Here is a 19,539-nt window from a genome sequence, read left to right as displayed (position 1 = left end):
ATTTAATAATACTGAATTTGTAAAATATTTCAATAACACATTTTTAAATTAACATGTTATTGATAACATTTTTAAAGCAAAATGAGTTATGAGATCTTATAAGGTCTTAGCGGGAAAGGGGGTTTGTGAAAATGTGACAAGCAATGTGTTAAGTATAGGAAAACCCCGTACGAAGTGGGGAGGGGGGTCAAATCCCTAATTTGACGTGACGTGACTTAATGGATGCTCCCTATTGACACAGTTAGAATGTAATGTCAGAAAGAAGAGGAAAAGGAACTGACGAGAAAACGTGTTTATCCCGACAGTTCCTTGCGAAATGCTGTGAACAACGTCAATCTCGAATGGTGTAGTTTTGATTACAAAACTTGTTATTGTTGTATTATTGATGACCAAATATTTGCAAAGTTCAAATAATTCAATAATAACTGAACTTGTTCTACAACAAAACATGTTATTTAAATGTTATTCGATTAAAATATATTAATAGCACGATCATAACAAAATAAGTTTGTCCTACAAAACATGTTATGGAAAGTTAATGCCTCAATAAGTTAGTAATAACAATTCAAGATATGAAAACAGATTTTGGGATGCCGTTGTTATCAATTTGATACTCTCCTCTGCTCGGTTTTTGGGGAATATGTCAGCAGGCCCAAGATGGGCTTTCCGAGAACTTTGAACGATGCGCAAGTGAACTGTAATAGCAGAGGATCTGATGATTATTTCTCCTCTTCACAAAAGCGATAATTTGAGGTTTCTGCAGGGTCAATGACCAGCTATTAGGCCGGTGTAGATATTGATATTGAGATCCCTTTTGTTGAGACCTAATAGTTTTTGGGTTTTCTTGGGGTTTATCGTGACGAGACTTTTGGCTTGACTTCTATGGACAAATGCATTCTAGTTTGACTTGATTGTACTGGCCATATATTTGTTGAGCTCCATTTTTACAGAGTCTAAGATCCCAAAGATGGGCTCAGTTATATTTTGAAACCCCCATAGAATATAGAAAGAAACAACAATTAGTAAATTGTACGAATATTTTGGATGTTAAATTTGTCAAAAGCTGCTATTGTTACTAAATATACAAAATTGAACTGAATTCAATGAACTGATATGAAGAATTTACAAGTAAAATTTGATCGGAGACGAATCAGCCTCGGGCCAAAAGTCTAAATAATAAATATAGAAATATAAAGCTTAGGTCCTCTCTGCTTTTACGAAATCGATGAAGTCCAGCGAAATTGTAAGAGCTCAACTTTACAATATGATCTGTTCTGTTAAACTTATTTTATCTAAAATTGAAATGTCTTAGAAACATGTTTTTAAAATAGCTTGGGTCTAAAAGCCCGATATTACACTATATCCTAGAAATGAGCCTATAGATACAGAACAAAAAATCTACAACTGAGAATTTTATCAATTTTTTCGAAATCATTAGGAAAATGATTTCTGGAAAATACCATCTCGATCAATTGTAGAGATACCACTTATCTCTTCATATTGTTTTTCCATAAGATCGTTTCAATAATGCGCGACCTTTTCTTCGCAAAAAATCGTTGTGTTTAAAAAAAAACTTCTGACTTTTTGGAAAATTTGTAAGTTTCAATTTATTTTCAAGTTTTGAAACAAATATTCAAACAATAACTAAAAGGAAAAATAACGTTTAACAGAAGCTGTGAAGGAAATAAGATTAAGAGAAATTTAAAATAGTTGTAAAATAAATTATCCTAGGTATATTTGCTGGAACGCGACTGCGACGCGGTTTTAAATTGTTCAAACCCATAAAGATAGCCATTCCCGAAATGCGCGACTAAATTCAGACTAATCCGTGATAATTGCGACCAAAATTGAAGGTTCGAAAAACAAAAAAGTTATGACCATTTTTGTGCTTTTCTGAAGGTGAAAAATGTACGTTGACTGGATGAAGGTTAAACTCCTAGTGAAATAGGTACCAGATGTAACTTCCAGAGGAATTCCCATCAGAAACCGTAGAGAAATATCCAGTGAAACTCCTTGAGGAATTGGCTTCTCTAGCGGTGTTGAGATAATTCCATATTCTAAAACTGAACGCCAAAATAAGCCTAAACCCAAATGTTCATGAGTTTTGATGCCCAGGAACCTATTTAAAACCAATTTGAAATTTGTAAGGGTGTGATTTGTTGGATCACGCTTCGGCAGATTTTGTACTGGATTTTGCCTACTATCAAACAATTGCCCAGCTGTATAAAGGTGAAACAATCTTAAGCATTGAAATAATGTTTTTTTTTAATCTGAAAAGAAAAAAAATGATTGATCATTTAACTGTTCAAAATTTTAAAGCCCCATTGCCAGTGGACCACCTAGAGGCAGGTGTTCAGAAAACTACTTTCTGAAACGGGATGAAGGCCAAAAACACTAGGCAAGTTGGTTTGTGCTATTCTTTATTACACTTCACTTTTCACTTTGTTACACTACACGACTTTACACGCGCGACGGTTGAAAATAAACTGGAGTAACACTGCGCACTATGCGCATATTTATAGCGCACTGCATGTTTTAGAAAAGTCGCGCGCAGCGCATTCCAGAATGGTCGCGAACTCGCAGTACGATGATGATGATGACGGCAATGATGATCGACCGGGCCACTCACTCCTTCGCAGTGCACTCACTGGAAGGCACTCGCTGTCATGTTATCGCTCACTGTTGACATCATCGTCGTCACCGCCGCCGCTGCGCATGTTGACGTTGAAGTTGTTGTCCGTGTTCGGGGAGCTGCAGTGAGTTGTCCATCGGTCGTGTGTCGCATGTTTTGTTTGGCTCTGCGCTGCAGTCGAAAATTTCTGTCTTTTTCTGAACATACCGCCGGCCTTGAAGGCTCGCCTTCAAAAATCTGCATTTACTCTGATGATGTTTTCCGAGCCGCGGCTGCTTGATACGAAGAATGGACGATTTCTCTGCAGTATCCAAATTCGTTTTGTTGGTTCTCCAAGGTGATCCTTGATCTATCATTTGATGTAACTTCCTTCTATTTCGTTCGTGTGTGCTGAGCATAGCTGTGTGTGGCTGTAGTTGGAAGTGCACAAGGTGATGAGACTTTCCTTGATGGGTTATCCGATATGGCACGTTGAAGTCCCACGTGTTGCTGATGTAGTTGCGGTTGCGAGCCATGAAGGAGCGTGTTGTGTTTCATAGCACAAGACTTACAGCCTCCCGAAATACATTCATTAACCTTGTGTTTCGACGATAAGCAGTTGAAACACAGTTTCATGTTCCTGACTCGTCTCTTTCTGGCTGCAGGACTCATTGTCATAAATTCTGTGCAGTTCCACAAGTGATGGTACCGGCTGCTCCGGCAAATTCGACAACCAACTGACATCGTTGCAGTTAACGAAAACTGTGTTGAGTTGATAGTTTTGCTGGATTTCTGTTTTTCTACTTCCAATGCTTCCAATGTGTGGCATCTTCTGTTGATAAATTTGACGATCTCTTCATATGTAGGCGTATCGTCGTCCTGGGTCTGGATCTCCCAATCGCGGCGTGATGTTCCATCCAGTTTACTGGCGATGAGGTATACCAGAAGCGTACTCCATTCTTCCGTAGATTCACCAAGCTGTTTCAGGGCATTGACATTCCGCTGGAACTCTGTCAACAAACGGCGCAGTTCCTTCGGCGAATCCTTTGGCACTTGGTTGATGTTGACCAACGCCTTCAGATGCTTCTGCTTGATCACTCGACGATTTTCGAACATCTCCACTAACAGATCCCAGGCCACCTGGTAGTTGGCATCGGTGATATCTATCGCATTCAATATGCTAGCTGCCTCTTCTTTGAGGGTCGATTTCAGGTACAACAACTTCTGCACGTTGGACAACTGCATGTTTCTGTCGATGAGTGCCTGAAATGAATCCCTAAATCCTGGCCAGTCCATGTAATCACCTCCGAAAGTAGGCAACTCTAGCGTTGGCAATCGCACAGCCACTGGTTGTTGTGGAACTGGAAACTGGTGTTGAAGCTGAACAGGTAGCAATGGTCGGTCGATGTTTCGACCAGCAGGTGTTGTTCCTTGTCCCTGCATTTTTCTAAGGACGTAACGCAGAGCAACCCTTGCGTTGATGCATCGCTCCTCAAATGCAGCTCGCTTTTCTTCCTCATCTTCAACGTCGATGTCTTCACATGCGTCGATGTTGTTCTGTACAGTGCTGTACTCTGTCCAACACTGGTCGATGATTTCTAGTCGTGCTTGAATATGGTCCTCAGTCAGGCCGGACTTGGAGTCGATATCTCGGATGAACACCTCGATCCGTGTCAATCGTCCTAGAATCACTCCACGCAGTCGCTTGAGCTCTGACGCCATGCCGAAAGTTATGATGATCCGTCGTTCAAACTGAATGTGCTGTATAAATACTGATGTGCCGCCGGCCGGTGACGCCGTTGAATTCCTCAGCTGCTTGTGTCTGAATGGAACAACAGACGTCTGACACGCTTTGAATGCACTGACTTACACAATAGCTGCGCTGCTATCGAAATACTCGACGGACGACTGATCAAGACCAACAGTACCGCTGACTGCGACGGACACTGCTACGGTGGTCTCGCGACTATCACTTTCCGGCACACTAAACACGACCCGCGTCGCGACTACTTACTACGACCGTACACGATTACGCGGCACAAAAACTTGCCTGTAGCCTTCAGATTTGCTGGATCTGCTGGATCCGGCTCGAAGGACCAAATGTTCAGAAAACTACTTTCTGAAACGGGATGAAGGCCAAAAACACTAGGCAAGTTGGTTGTGCTATTCTTTATTACACTTCACTTTTCACTTTGTTACACTACACGACTTTACACGCGCGACGGTTGAAAATAAACTGGAGTAACACTGCGCACTATGCGCATATTTATAGCGCACTGCATGTTTTAGAAAAGTCGCGCGCAGCGCATTCCAGAATGGTCGCGAACTCGCAGTACGATGATGATGATGACGGCAATGATGATCGACCGGGCCACTCACTCCTTCGCAGTGCACTCACTGGAAGGCACTCGCTGTCATGTTACCGCTCACTGTTGACATCATCGTCGTCACCGCCGCCGCTGCGCATGTTGACGTTGAAGTTGTTGTCCGTGTTCGGGGAGCTGCAGTGAGTTGTCCATCGGTCGTGTGTCGCATGTTTTGTTTGGCTCTGCGCTGCAGTCGAAAATTTCTGTCTTTTTCTGAACAGCAGGCATCCAACTTTTCATTCACGTGATTAAATTCCACGGATCTATCCACCTCTGCCATCATGATTAATCACTGCATGAGATGAAAAATTGAAGTCACTCACTCCAGCGCTCACGATATTTCACTTTTTCTTTATGCACAACTTACGGATAAACAACAACCCGCATAGAAATTTACAATAACTGCTATCGATCATATAATAAGACGTCCATCCGTGGAATGATTACTACAAAAGCAATAATAGTTCTATGATTCGATGATTGAAATTGGAAAATTGACACTATTCAATACTATTAGAGTTTCATAACACCATACCATACATTAAATGATACATGAATCATTTCTAATAATACCTTTTTGGTAAGTTGGCAACTTTTGTGGACTTTTTCAATGTAAAAACTAAGCGATGACACAAAGTTACGGTACTATGCGTTACTGTTTCGTTGTCAGTGACAAAGTTACATACTTCTAAATGCCCTTGATCACCAAAAACAACTTTGCTGTGATGATTCCGTTTTGCTCTAGCGAGGTTCATTTCGTCATCCAAAAATTGCCACTCTTGGCGGCTGTTGTTTTCACGCCAGCACTAGTAATCCTACATTATAGAGATCTGCGGAGGCGGCCATTGTGAGCCAATCATGCAGAGAGAACTGTCAAAGTGTGAGCCAAATGAACATGCTTATCTTTCGTAGGAAGGCGTCGTTTGAACGGTATTGCAATAATCGGAACTAAATAAATTAAAATTATTTATTTTTAATATCGAGATATTGGCGGCAATGTATGTTTAATGAAAAGATAAAAATTTATTAATTCTGCTTTCAAAAGCTCATGCTTATGACGACACTTTTGTTGCTGCACTTGTCGAAAAAACTTCCATTGCGCTTCTTGCTTCACTTCTGCCGATATAATTAGCGCATCACTTTTGCATTGAATTTCAGATTTCTTAGATTTCTCCGCTATTTCAACAAAATTTTGAAAAAAAAATTCTACCATAGTTAGAAAATGTAAACAAAACAATTTGAACCACAACGAAGTCACGCACAAAGTTTGAACATCTAGCTTTGTAGCAAGTGTTGGCAGCTGTTGTAAACAAAACAAACAGCGTTGCCAAATCGACGTATGTAACTTCCGCTCATCTCTATGTAGAGGATTTCTAGCCAGCACCAGCTGTTCTCTGAATTCTACGAAGCACTTGAAATCGTACCTTTATCGGATGTCATAGCATGCAGGAGTCGACAACTTCAATGGTTCCCTTTTCACCCAGAATGCTTCTATTTTAGATCTCCAAAGTCGAGGAGTTCACAAATTCACACCAACGCGTATCAACCTACCGCGAACACCGATTCAAGTTGTTATAGTGCGTACACACTTAATTTTTTTCGCTGAATCTCGGCAGTTTTTCTTTTTGCTTTTTAAGGTCCCATTAGACATGACAAATATTTGGCCAAACAAGCCCAACAAATGACCAACAAAACGTAAATCATGGCAACCTCGGATGAATGTCGGACTACAATGGCAAATATTTGTCATTAGGACAAACAGTCTAATGGCCCCTTTACCGAGATTGGCACCGCCGAGAGCTCAGCAAACTTGTTTTTCTTCGAGATCTCAGCAATCGTGTTGTTTGTTTGCTGAGGTTAAGGAAATGTTTTGCCGAAATTCAGCTAACAAACAGCATTTTTACCGAGATTCGGTATAAATATTTGCTGAGCCACGGCGGTCCTCTACAGACCTGAGCCATGAACCATGGTGGATTGGGACCTAGAAATACGACGCAGTGTGCTGAAGAACGGTGCGTTACTGCAAAGATAAACCACGAGCTCGCTGCTTTTTACGGCGAACCCAGCTTACGGTGGGCAGGGCATCTTGCAAGAATGCTGGACAATCCAACAAAGGTGTTAGTCACAGATGCGGTTGGTACAAAAAATGCGAGGAGCACAGTGGGCCAGATGGATGGAACAGGTAGAAAGTGAGCGATGTACGTGAGAAGCCTTAATCCGAATATATATTGTGGCGTGAATTTGTTGATTACACGATAATATGAATGTGATGTATAGAAGAATCCATGTACAGGGGATAGACAAAATGATCGGGACAGGCAAAATTTTCACTTTCCAAAAAATGTTCAACTAGCTGTAACTTGTCGAAAAGTGCATCAAATATTCTCAAATTTTTACTGTAAATTCTTCAACTAGTAGTGTATCAGTGGACAAAATTTGGAAATGATCGGACAATTCTTCACGAAGTTATGAAGATTTTTGGAAAAGATAAAATTATCCGATAGCCAACTTTGAGCTGTTATATCTCCGGATTCAATGAGCCGATTGCAATGAAATTTTGACCATTCATGACTTATATAATGAACCCTGAAAAACATTTGACCTAACTTGAAATTTTTAACAAGCGAAAAAGTTATAGCGATTTTGTTTTTTTCACGATTTTTTAGTAAATTGGTCTATTTTTAATATGCATCCCATTACTTTTTCAATTTATTGGTGGCTATGTTGTTACTTTCCTTCAAAAAGCATTTATATATAGGTCAATTAGAGGGAAACTAAATGAACTATAATTTGCATCTTGAATTTTGTAACGATGTTGATGTTTTGGATAATTTGTTGTTTTATTAGAAAAATAATCCAATCGTTATAATTTTCTTCCGTGTTAAGAATATTAAGTTAATCAATGGTTTTTCATAGCTCATTATATAAGTCTTAAATGGTCAAAATTTCATTGCATTCGGTTCATTGAATCCGGAGATATAACAGCTCAAAGTTGGCTGTGGGATAATTTTATCTTTTTCAAAAATCTTTATTGCTTCGTGAAGAATTAATTATCTGCATCGGCTGTTTTCCTACTCTCCGCATCGACCAATGTGGCGCTAGCTTCTATGCGCGAAAAATCGCTAAAAGTAAATCGCAAAAATATTGTATGGCGAATACCATCTAAAGGCAAATTCTTTAAAGTGGAACACATTATTCGAAAAAATATTTGGTAGTGGTTGTGCACAATGGTGACCACTATTAAGCCTACCAAATATTTTTTCGGGAAAAGCTTTGTATTTCAAGTAATTCAAGTTTAGATGCATTTCGCCATACAAAATTAAATTGATTTACTCCTGCTGATCAACTGTGGCTGCGCGCAAAGCGGGTAGTCCATTGTCCGATCTTTTCCAAATACACAACGATCTTTTCCACTGATACACAACTAGTTGAAGAACTTACAGTAAAAATTTGAGAATATTAGATGCACTTTTCGAAAAGTTACAGCTTATTGAACATTTTTTGAGAAGTGAAAATTTTGCCTGTCCCGATCATTTTGTCTATCCCCTGTATGTGTTGCAATGGACTACCCGCTTTGCGCGCAGCCACAGTTGATCAGCAGGAGTAAATCAATTTAATTTTGTATGGCGAAATGCATCTAAATTTGAATTACTTGAAATACAAAGCTTTTCCCGAAAAAATATTTGGTAGGCTTAATAGTGGTCACCATTGTGCACAACCACTACCAAATATTTTTTCGAATAATGTGTTCCACTTTGAAGAATTTGCCTTTAGATGGTATTCGCCATACAATATTTTTGCGATTTACTTTTAGCGATTTTTCGCGCATAGAACCTAGCGAACATTGGTCGATGCGGAGAGTAGGAAAACAGCCGATGCAGGTAATTAATTGGTTCAAGTTTTCGTTTATTCAGGGAAATATTCTATTGAATATTCTAATTATCATATCAATAACCGCATAGCATCAAATTCAAAATAGGAAGTCGAATGTGATTACCTATCTTCTAGCGCACCTGATTCTCATCTACGGTATCGATTCACACTACGCACGTACGCCGATTGATCATTAACCTTCAGAACGGTTACATTATCCATCAATTCCCCCATTCATCCGCAATAATACAGACTAAAGTCGGCCAACAATTAAGTCGTAGATGTCATGCGCTATGGGTGGACAAATTCATTTACATTACACACGACTGTGATACCTAATAATTCCGGAGCAACTGCGGATCATCGTGGATCCACCTAAGCAAACCGAAATCACTCGGTTGGCTGACTCCAATGTGAATCGTTGTCGTGGCGCGGTGACCTGTGACTTTGTATTGTGAAGTTCGAAAAAAAAATGCAAATCTTAAGATTAACTGCCTGCATCGTATTCGGTGTTTGCTTTCGAGAAATTTTCGCCGAAGAAACCAAGACGTTTCCAGGGTAAAGATCCGCTTCAGTATGGAGTTTTTTTTTATTGCTGTTGATAAATTTGTGTTAATTTATTTGTGTTTTTCTTCCCGTTCTTGACGCGGATGCGGGTTAGTGCTGAAATTATAATCCCCGCCGTTATAGGACAAGTGGCTCCTGCCGTTATTGGTGCCATCATCAGTGGGATCGGTGGAATAGCGGGTGGTGGTGGGGGAGGCCTTCTTCCACCTGTCCCCCCTGTACCACCCATCTCAGTTTCCCATACGACGGCGGTAGCTACCTCCATCGCTAATAAGCCGATTGCAGTGAGGTGAGTTTCAAACCGACCACACTTGTAGCACATCTGAACCAGTTTCAACATTTTTTTTATACGAAAACCCTTATTCTAATTCATATTGATTCACACCGAACTCTTCTACGTAAATTATATTGAATGTAGGGGGGGGTGGCTGGTAACACAGGAGTTTCCTGTGAATTTCTCATGGGGTTCACTGGGAACTCCTCCAGGATTTCTTTGTGAGTCCCTCAAGGAGTTCCCTGCGAATACCTTCAGGAGTTCTCCGCGAACTTCTTCAGGAGTTTCCCGAGAATCTTGTAGGAATTTCCGGATAACTCCAGAAGAAATTTTCGGAGAACTCCTGGAGAAATTCTCGGGGAACTTCTGAAGGAATTCTAGGCCAACTTCTGAAGGAATTCACGAGGGACTCCTGGAGAATTTTCCAATGAACTACTGTACGAATTTCAGAGGAACTCCTGAAGGAATTCCCTTGAAACTTGTGGAAGAATTTCTGGGTAAATCCAGAAGGAATTCTTGGGGAACTTCTGGAGAAATTCCCGGGAAACTGCTGGAGAAATTCTCGGAGAACTTCTGAAGGAATTCTAGGGCAACTTCTGGAGGAGTTCACCATAAACTTCTAGGGAATTTTCCGGGGAGCTCCTGTAGGAATTTCAGGGGAACTCCAGAAGAAATTTTTGGGAAACTCCTGGAGAAATTCACGGGAAACTCCTGGAGCAATTCTCGGGGTACTTCAGTAAGAGTCCTAGGGCAATTTCTGGAGGAATTCCTGAGGAACTCCTGGAGGAATTCCTGTAGAACTTCTGGAGGAATTCTGGGGCAACTTTTGGAGGAGTTCACGATAAACTCCTAGAGAATTTTCCGGGGAGATCCTGTAGGAATTTCAGGGGTACTCCTGGAAGAATTCCCATAGAAATCCTGGAGGAATTTCTGGGGAACTCCAGAAGTAATTTTTGGGGAACTCCTGGAGAAATTCCCGGGAAACTCCGGAGCAATTCTCGGGGTACTTCAGTAAGAATTCTAGGGCAACTCCTGGAGGAACTCCTGGGGAACTCCTGAAGGAATTCCTGTAGAACTTCTGGAGGAATTCTCGGGGAACTCCTGGAGAAATTATCGGAAATCTCCTGACAGAATTTCTTGAAAACTCTTGAAGGAATCCCCGTCGAACTCCAGCTATAATTCCAGAGAAACTCCTGGAGAAATACCCAGAGAACTCTTGGAAGAATTTCCAGAAAACTCTTGCAATGGACTACCCGCTTTGCGCGCAGCCACAGTTGATCAGCAGGAGTAAATCAATTTAATTTTGTATGGCGAAATGCATCTAAACTTGAATTACTTGAAATACAAAGCTTTTCCCGAAAAAATATTTGGTAGGCTTAATAGTGGTCACCATTGTGCACAACCACTACCAAATATTTTTTCGAATATTGTGTTCCACTTCGATAAATTTGCCTTTAGATGCTATTCGCCATACAATATTTTTGCGATTTACTTTTAGCGATTTTTCGCGCATAGAAGCTAGCGCCACATTGGTCGATGCGGAGAGTAGGAAAACAGCCGATGCAGGTAATTAATGGATCATTGAAGCCGACTTTTCCGCTACTCACCGCATCAAAACAAAAGCGCCACCGTATATGGACGGTAACACAGTGACAGCAGTCGAGTTACGTCAAACACACAAGGCTACAGTGGCGCTATCTGTTCATTTCATAACGGCCGTTTTAGTTATTTTAGTGATCCATTCCCGGGTAACTCCTGCAATAACTTTCGGAGAAGATTTTGAGGAATTCCTGAGAACTTTTGGAGGGATTCTCGTAGAACTCCTGGAGGAATTTACGGGGAGCTCTTGTGGGAATTTCCGGGAAACTCTTAGAGAAACTCCCAGGGAGCTTCTGGAAGAATTCCCGAGAACTCCTGTAGGAATTCCCGAGAAATTTCTTGAAGAAGTTCCAGGAAAAGTTATGAGGTATTTCCATGCAAACTCCTGGAGAAATTCCTGGGGAGCTCATGGAGGAATTCCAAGCGAACTTATGTGGGAATTCCCAGAGAACTGCTCGGAAAATTCCCGGAATACTCCTGGAAGAATTCCCATGGAATTCCTGGAGGAATTGCAAGGAAAATATTGTAGAAACTCCCAGGGAACTCCCAAGAAACTCAAAGAGAAACTCCCAGTGAACTCCTGGAGGAATAACCAAGGACTCCAGCAGAAATATCTGAGAAACTCCTGGTAAAATTCCTGGAGAAGTTCAGGAGAAATTCCTGGAGAACTCCTGGAGGAATTGCCGTAGGAATTCCTGGGGGACTCCTGGACGTCTCCCAAGCAACACACATGCTATATAAGAGTTACGACAGCGCAAGTTGGTATTATGAAAGTAAATTTGACGTAATTCTAGCATTGTGTTAAAATTACGTCAAATTAACCTCAATACAATCAAAACTTGCGCTGCCGTTACTATTATATACCATGTGTGTTACTTGGGCTGCCCGGGAAATTCCCCGGAGACTACTGGAGGAATTCTCGGAGAACTACTAGAGGTTTCTCGGGGAACTCCTGGAGTAATACCCAGGGAACATCTGGAGGAATTCCCGGGGAGCTCTTCGAGAAATTTCCGGTGAATTCCTTGTGGAATTCTCAAAGAAATCATGAAAGAATTTTTGAAGAACTCCTTGAAGATTTTCCGGAGAACTCCTGTAGGCATTTCCGAGAAAATTCTTGAAGAAGTCTCCTGGGAACTTGTGGAGTATTTCCAGGCGAACTCTTGGAGTAGTTCCTGGGGAACCTTTGGAAGAATTCTCGGGGAACTCCTGGAGAAACTCCCCGGGAACTTCTGGAGAAATTGCCGGCGAACTCCTCGAGCAATTCTCAGAGAGCTCATGGGAGAATTCTTAGAGAACTTCTGGAGGAATTCCCGATAAAGTTCTGGAGAAATTACAGGGGATCTTCAGGAGGAAGTTCCGGGGAACTTCTGGGGAAATTCCCAAACTCTTGGAGAAAAACATCGTTCAATGTTAAGAGCAATGATTGAAACAAATGTTAATCTGGATGTTAATCGAAAATATGGACGTTTTTGGCGTAAAAACAAACATCTGTAAAGTGGTTTAGTGTAATTTCAATATTTGTGTAATTATTTGAATGAATCATTTGCAAAAAAATATACTCATTGTGTCATCTTTTTTATCTCTACGCTTCCCGTTTCTCCCAGCCACAGTGGATCCCTCTCGACCAACTCCCACACGAACGCGGGTTCGCAAGCAACAACGGCCGGTTCTGGGTCGCTCGTTGCCATCTCGAGCACCGCAGTAACCAACCCGCTCCGAAACCTCTCCAAGCGGTGGCAAAAGTTCTTCAAGAACATCCGATGAATCCGGTTCCAGCTCCGTCATCGGCACCATTAGGTAAAACGATACCCGTCGCCGCAGTGGAATAATCTGCACAGAAGAAAGTTTATCCGAAAAGTAATAAAGAAAAAAAAACTCCAACGAATCGGAAGAATAACAAAACTGACGCGAAACTGGTTTTTCTGCGCTGGGATATCTAACTGTTTCTATGCTTTTTTTTCGCGGTTGTTTGTGTTGCGGTGCAATTCGAACGTGATTTGATTAATTTGCTCATCAATATCTGGGAAGAATGAGTTTGAAGAAGCCCATAAGTAGGGGAAAGGGTCATCAACAGTAATCGATCCAGCTGAATCATGGCGCCATGGGATTCATAACTAATCTGTGATAAACAATGCGGATGGTTTTGCTATTCGTTTGTTTTTTTGTATGCATGAGCTGAGCATGAACATGAGCATCGTATACAAATCGTTGCTGCTCTAGTTGCTGCTACTCAGTATTTGACTTGAACAATCGATATTGCAAAAAGAATCAAAATCGAACTGTTGACTTACCATCTTCAATGTAGTACATCTTCGAGGGTTCCTAGTTGTGTTAGCCACAAAATTGGATTTAACAAACTCTCAAAAACCGACATCTCTTCTCGACATTGCGTTAAACGGCATTTAGGAAATTAAGTGTTTAGGGGGAGTCTTACCGCCACTTTTGTGGAATTTCGTAGCAGATACGATATTGAGGCAACTCGGGTTTCCTACTTATGGTTTTGCCGACGACTATCTAACATCGTTATTCGGCACACATGTGCATCAGTACCCGATCTGCCCCTTTCAGGTAGCTGTGGGGTGGTGTCGCCGAGATGGCTTTTCGGTAAATCCGAGAAAAACATCTATTGTTCTCTTCACGGAAAGGCGAAACTACAATGACGTTCGAACTTTGCGTATCTATGATTCTGAAATGAATGTGACTGATCAGGTAAAGTACGTTGGAGTTATTCTTGGTCCCAGGTTTTCCTGGAAACCTCACATTGAGTTCAGAATCAAGAAAGCTTTTATGACCTTCTGGCATTGCTGGAGAACCTTTGGTTAAACTTGGGGTCTAAAACCCAAGTACATCAAATGGATTTACAAAACTGTTGTTCGACGAACATTGGCCTATGGATTTCTTGTGGTGGCAAAAGGGCGAAGTGAAAACAATCCAATCAAAATTAGGTCAACTCCAAAGAATGTGCTTCATGGATATGTTTGGAGCGTTCTTTCCAACTCCCACGGCAGCGCTCCCTCCTCTCCTCTTCTTGGCGTAACGTCCTCACTGGGACAAAGCCTGCTTCTCAGCTTAGTGTTCTATGAGCACTTCCACAGTTATTAATTGAGAGCTTCCTCTGCCAATGACCATTTTGCATGTGTATATCGTGTGGCAAGCACGAAGATACTCTATGCCCAAGGAAGTCAAGGAAATTTCCTTTACGAAAAGATCCTGGACCGACCGGGAATCGAACCCGTCACCCTCAGCATGGTCATGCTGAATACCCGTGCGTTTACCGCCTCGGCTATATGGGCCCTACACGGCAGCGCTCGAAGTTCTCTTTGATGTTGCCACACTCTACACCTTCATCTTAAACAAGAAGCATTTTCTTGCCACCTATCGATACTCGGTTTACTAGAGGAAACTCCTGTGAACCGCACATCAACACACACCTCGTTGTCTTACAATTGCTTGTAATTTTCCATATAGGAAATTTTCCACGAAATTCTATTCTTGGGATGAGTGGACATCTGATTATCTGGAGAAAAGTATTTCAGACGGCATTGTATGTTACACTGATGACTCTTTTCTCGAAAGTCGAGAAGATGCTGATGTCCACTCTCGTCAGCTAAGGCTACATTAGTCTTATACTCACTTGGTAGACACTTCTCCGTTTTTCTGGCTGAAATCTTTGCTCTTTTGTGCGGAGTGCAATCAATACTTCATCAGCACGTAATTGTCAAAGTCATATACTTCAGTTCAGATGCCAGGTTGCTATAAAGCACTTGCTTCGGCCAACTCTAGGTCAAAGTTAGTTATCGCTTTTCGAGTTCAAATCGAGGAGCTGAATTCAGCAAAAGTTGTTCACCTTGTATGGGTACCTAGGCATTCTTCCATCGCTGGAAATGAAATGGCTGAAGAGTTAGCTCGCACTGGAGCATCGCACGACTTCATGGGCCCTGATCCAGGTATTCCAATATCGCAGGGCTGTGTTAAGGTTCAGATTGACACCTGGGCTGCCACTCAGCACAAACAATATTGGATTAATTTGGAGTCATGTCGTCAAACAAAATTGTATTGTACTAAGCCATCTCCATGGGTGGCGAAGTATCTAACAAATCTATCCAAGCAGAATTGCAGCATGCTGCATTTGTATGTGATAACTGTGAATTTGATTATGGAACTTCGTATCATTTGATATGTTACTGTCCAGTTTTTGCACAAACTGCGTTTTCGAGTATTCGGTTAAAACTTATCAAGTGAAACTGACTTCAGAAACCTGAATCTTCAGGATGTTCTGTGTTCTTGACCCGCTGTGGTAAAGAGCTTCAGGCTCTCTTTACGCTTTATGAGTTATATAATGCCCTTTCCAGGGCGCTGTTTGTACCCATTGTGGTACGCTTAGGCCAAAATATAAACGACTTCTAAAAAGTGATCATTTTGCATAACAAAATCAGAAATTGCCAATAAAGAAGTAGGGGTGGGAGCAATAATAAACTACATAATTTCCATAAACAAATAAAAAATTCAAATTTCCCATAAATAATTGATTTTCCAGCAATAAAAAAATGTTGGAGTTTACACGAATAATTCAATAATTGCAATAAATAACTAAATTTTTTTCCATCAAAAAGTTTAAATTTTCCATGAATAAATCCGATATTCCATAATTAATTTGAAAATTCCCAATTGAAGAACATCAAAAAAACAATTGAAAATTTAGCAATAAATGCGAAACAACGAGCAACTAACTTGACTTTATTTCTAGCTTAAAGTATTGGGCGAGCCATACGGCGAAGCCGCATAGAGGATTGAGGAACTGAGGCGGCAGATGGCCACCGAAGCTTTCGAAATCCGACGCGTCGTAACTGCGTCGAATTGATTCCAGGCAATCCGCAGATCCAAGAATTTGCCCGCTATAATGCGAACAGAGGTGTTATGCCTGTTCAAATTACAACGAGCGTTAGCGAGTTTGGACAGCAAGCGATTGTCTGTAAATTGCACACATAGAATCAGTTTTTCTATCATAGTTATATGATGTAGAACAGTGTTTCCCAAACTTTTAGGAGATATCGCCCCCTTGGAGCTTGAGAAAATCATCTTCGCCCCCCTAAGTGAGATTCAATTTTTCCATGATAAAAGGCTGAAAATTTGCTTAGCAGAAGCTCTTGAAGCCCACTTTGCGACACTGCTGTGGCAAAAGTAGTATTGTGGTATCTGAATTAGTATCGCTCTTCTTTTTATTGAGTTGTTATGCAAATTCATTGATTGTCTGCATTGGAAAAAAAATACTACATCATTGCATGTAAAACAATACATTTTGGAATCATGTTTGTGTGAACAAAATCGAGCAAAACAGAACGGACTGTAGGAGCGGACCTGGTGTGATGGTTAGAACACTTGATTGCCATGCCGAAGATCTGGGATCGAAATCCACTCCTGGCATACTCGCAAAATGTGGGTTCTTCCTTCGGAAGGGGCATGGATCTCGACAGTCCATTTTACGATCCGATTTTATGAATGAAATTTGGACAGGAGGTAGCGTGCTTACCCGTGAAAAGCAATATCATCATCAACATTGTTGTCACTTCGTAAAATGGCTCATTGAAAAAAGGGTACTGCATGAAATGCTCTCCTTTTCTTTCACTCTTACAGAAATTTTGTAAACAACAAAGCCATGAAACGTCAAAATCCCATACAAAATCAAAATAGTTCACTGCCCTATAAAGAAAAGCCAGTGATGCGAATTTACAAGCTTTCTCTGAGTTGCTAAACTTTTTATTGTCAAATAACTAGATATGTAGACATGCGGTCATAACTCGATTTTAAGGAAATTCAACGCTGAATTTGTAAAAAAAGTTTCAAAATAGCTCCTAGTAATAAGCAATGTTTGGAAGTCCCCCGGAAGGCTTGTCCGAAATATTCTCAAACAATATGTGACGACTTTTATCCGAAAGAAGTTTCTTATTGAATCTCTTTTCGGAAATTCGTGCAGCTGTCTATTTGTTTTTTTTTTCTTGGAATTTTGCCACATAAACATAAAAAAATCTGTATTTAGTCGATCTCGAAACAGACATTTTTCAGTAATCCTGAAAACAAAACATCTTGAAATGTCAGGGTATCAATAATTCAGTTGACATTCTGAATTCATTTTTCAATACTTTTGATATTTCTCAATTAATTTAAAAAAATCGCCCCCCTCCCCATTGGAATATATTGGTGTATTTTCACATCCCCGCCATTTTGGGGTTTTACGCTTTTGCCCCCTTCAGCCTAATTTTCGTCCCCTGGGGGGCGATTTCGCCCATTTTGGGAATCACCGAATGTAAGAATGTAAGAAAAATTTTGTTGAAAATATGGAGTTTTTTGTTGCAATTGGTAAATTATTTGTGGAAATTGTGACATTTTTTATTGCTCGAAAATCAATTATTTATGGGAAATTTTGATTTTTATGCACTTTTGGTTTGTTTATGGAACTTTTATAGTTTGTTATTGCTTCCACCCCTATTTAGTTATTGGCAATTTTTGAATTATTTCTGGATTTTTTTATATTTATTATGGGGCTAATTGGTTGCCGTACGCTTATGCGTGGACGATGATCTTATTCCTTCACCTGTCCTTTTCCCAATTAGACCTGTGCGCCGACTTTATTGTGCTCGGCGGCGGCGTGAGGGCCATTTTTGGCCGGCGGCGGCGGCGTCATCGGCGTCACGCCGGTGGCAGCTTTCGGCGGCGGCGGCGGCGGCGGCGGCGGCGTGAGTCGGCGTGACCAAAATTTGACAGTAATGTCAACATTGGCGAAATGAAGAAGTTGTCTTTACGCTGTAGAATTTGTAGTCCAATCTTTGCTTTTTCATAACCATTGATGACATGAATTATTATTATGTCAGTACACAGGATGAAGTATTTGCAATGCTCAAACATCTTGTTTGACTCGATCTAATTTTCATTAGTGTCAAACAGATGTTTTTTCTTCAGTTCATTTGTCAAATATTTGAGCCTGTGTACTTATAAACCTTACGATTGAATGAACACCTTTTTATTCCTGTTCGGGTCCGTCACTGTGGCCAGTAATTAGACCTATACCCGTATCCGTATTAGTGCATTTTGCATTACTCCATTGCAAATTAAAGGCAAAAATATAGTTTTGCTACAGTTTTCGTTTTGTTTTCTTAGAACCTTAGATTTCCGGGAATAATCTCCAAAAGAATTCCAGAAGGAGCCTGGAGAAATCCATGAAGAAACTTCTGGAATAATCCCTGCAAGAACTGCTGTATGAAACCCTTAAGAAACTTCTGCTGGAATCACTCATATGTAGTTCAAGAATTTCTCTTAGAGAGATCCCTGGAAAAACTTATGAAGAATTCCCTAAGGAATTCCTAGAGGATTCCTCAAGAGAATTCCAACAGGAATTCACGGAGGAATATCAGAAGGAATCCCCAATGAAATTTTGGGAGTAATCCCGGAAGGAGTTCCAGGAGGAATGCTCGTAGGAATTCCATGAGGGAGCCCTGAAAGAAGTCCAAATGAAATTCCCGCAGAATTTGCACAAGGAAATCCCAAAAGAATTCCAGCACGAGTTCCAAGCAAATTCCAGCAGTGATCTCCAAAGAATTTCAGAAAGAATCCTCGAAAGTAGTCCAGTGGGAATTTCAAAGTGAATTCGAGAAAGAATCCTCTAAGTATTTCTAGGAGGAATCAATAAAAAATATCCAAGAGGAATCTCAGAAGGAATTCCAGGAGAAAAACCTGAGGGATTTCTTGGAGGAATTACCGAAAGAATTCCAAGAGGAATCCTAGAAGGAATTTGAAGTGGAACCCCAAAAGGAATTCTAGGAGGAAACCTCAAAAGAATTCCAGAAGAAATCTCTGGAAAAAATCAGGAAGAATCCTCGTTGAAATCTAGGAGGAATCCCTGAAAAAAGTCCAGGAGGAATCCACGATGGAATTTTAGGAAAAATACTCGAAGAAAATTCAGGAGGAATCTCCGAAGGATTTCCAGAAGGAATGCCAGAAGAAATCCCCGAACGAAGTTCAGGAGGTATACCCGACGGAATTCCAGAAGAAATCCCTGCAGAAAATCCAGGTGGGAACCCCCTTAAGGAATTCCGGGAGGGATCTCCGAAGGAACTCCAAGCGGAATCCTCGAACGAGTTTCAAGAGGAGGAATCCCTGAAGAAATCCCCGAAAGAACTCTGTAAGGAATTCCCGCAGCAATTCCAAGAGAAAATCACGAAAGAATACCAGCGCGTATCTCAAAGGAATTCAAG

General features: G+C 40.9%; 1 protein-coding gene across 2 annotated transcripts; it reads left to right on the top strand.

Annotated features, from left to right (window-relative positions):
* Window positions 1-9,058: 9,058 nt before the first annotated feature.
* On the top strand, window positions 9,059-13,196 carry LOC109414091 (uncharacterized). 2 transcript variants are annotated; one of them, XM_019687847.3, is made up of 3 exons: window positions 9,059-9,408; window positions 9,512-9,706; window positions 12,901-13,196. In XM_019687847.3, exons 1-3 carry the CDS (start codon window positions 9,323-9,325, stop codon window positions 13,052-13,054), a joined length of 435 nt encoding a protein of 144 aa, XP_019543392.2. In that variant the 5' UTR covers window positions 9,059-9,322; the 3' UTR covers window positions 13,055-13,196. The 2 variants fall into 2 exon arrangements, with proteins under 2 accessions (XP_019543392.2, XP_019543382.2); XM_019687837.3 differs by having other exon boundaries at window positions 9,140-9,408; window positions 12,895-13,196.
* Window positions 13,197-19,539: the final 6,343 nt, after the last annotated feature.

The sequence above is a fragment of the Aedes albopictus genome, chromosome 2 (genome assembly GCF_035046485.1).
Source record: "Aedes albopictus strain Foshan chromosome 2, AalbF5, whole genome shotgun sequence".
NCBI lineage: Eukaryota > Metazoa > Arthropoda > Insecta > Diptera > Culicidae > Aedes > Aedes albopictus.
This window is presented reverse-complemented; position numbering and strand designations above follow the sequence as displayed.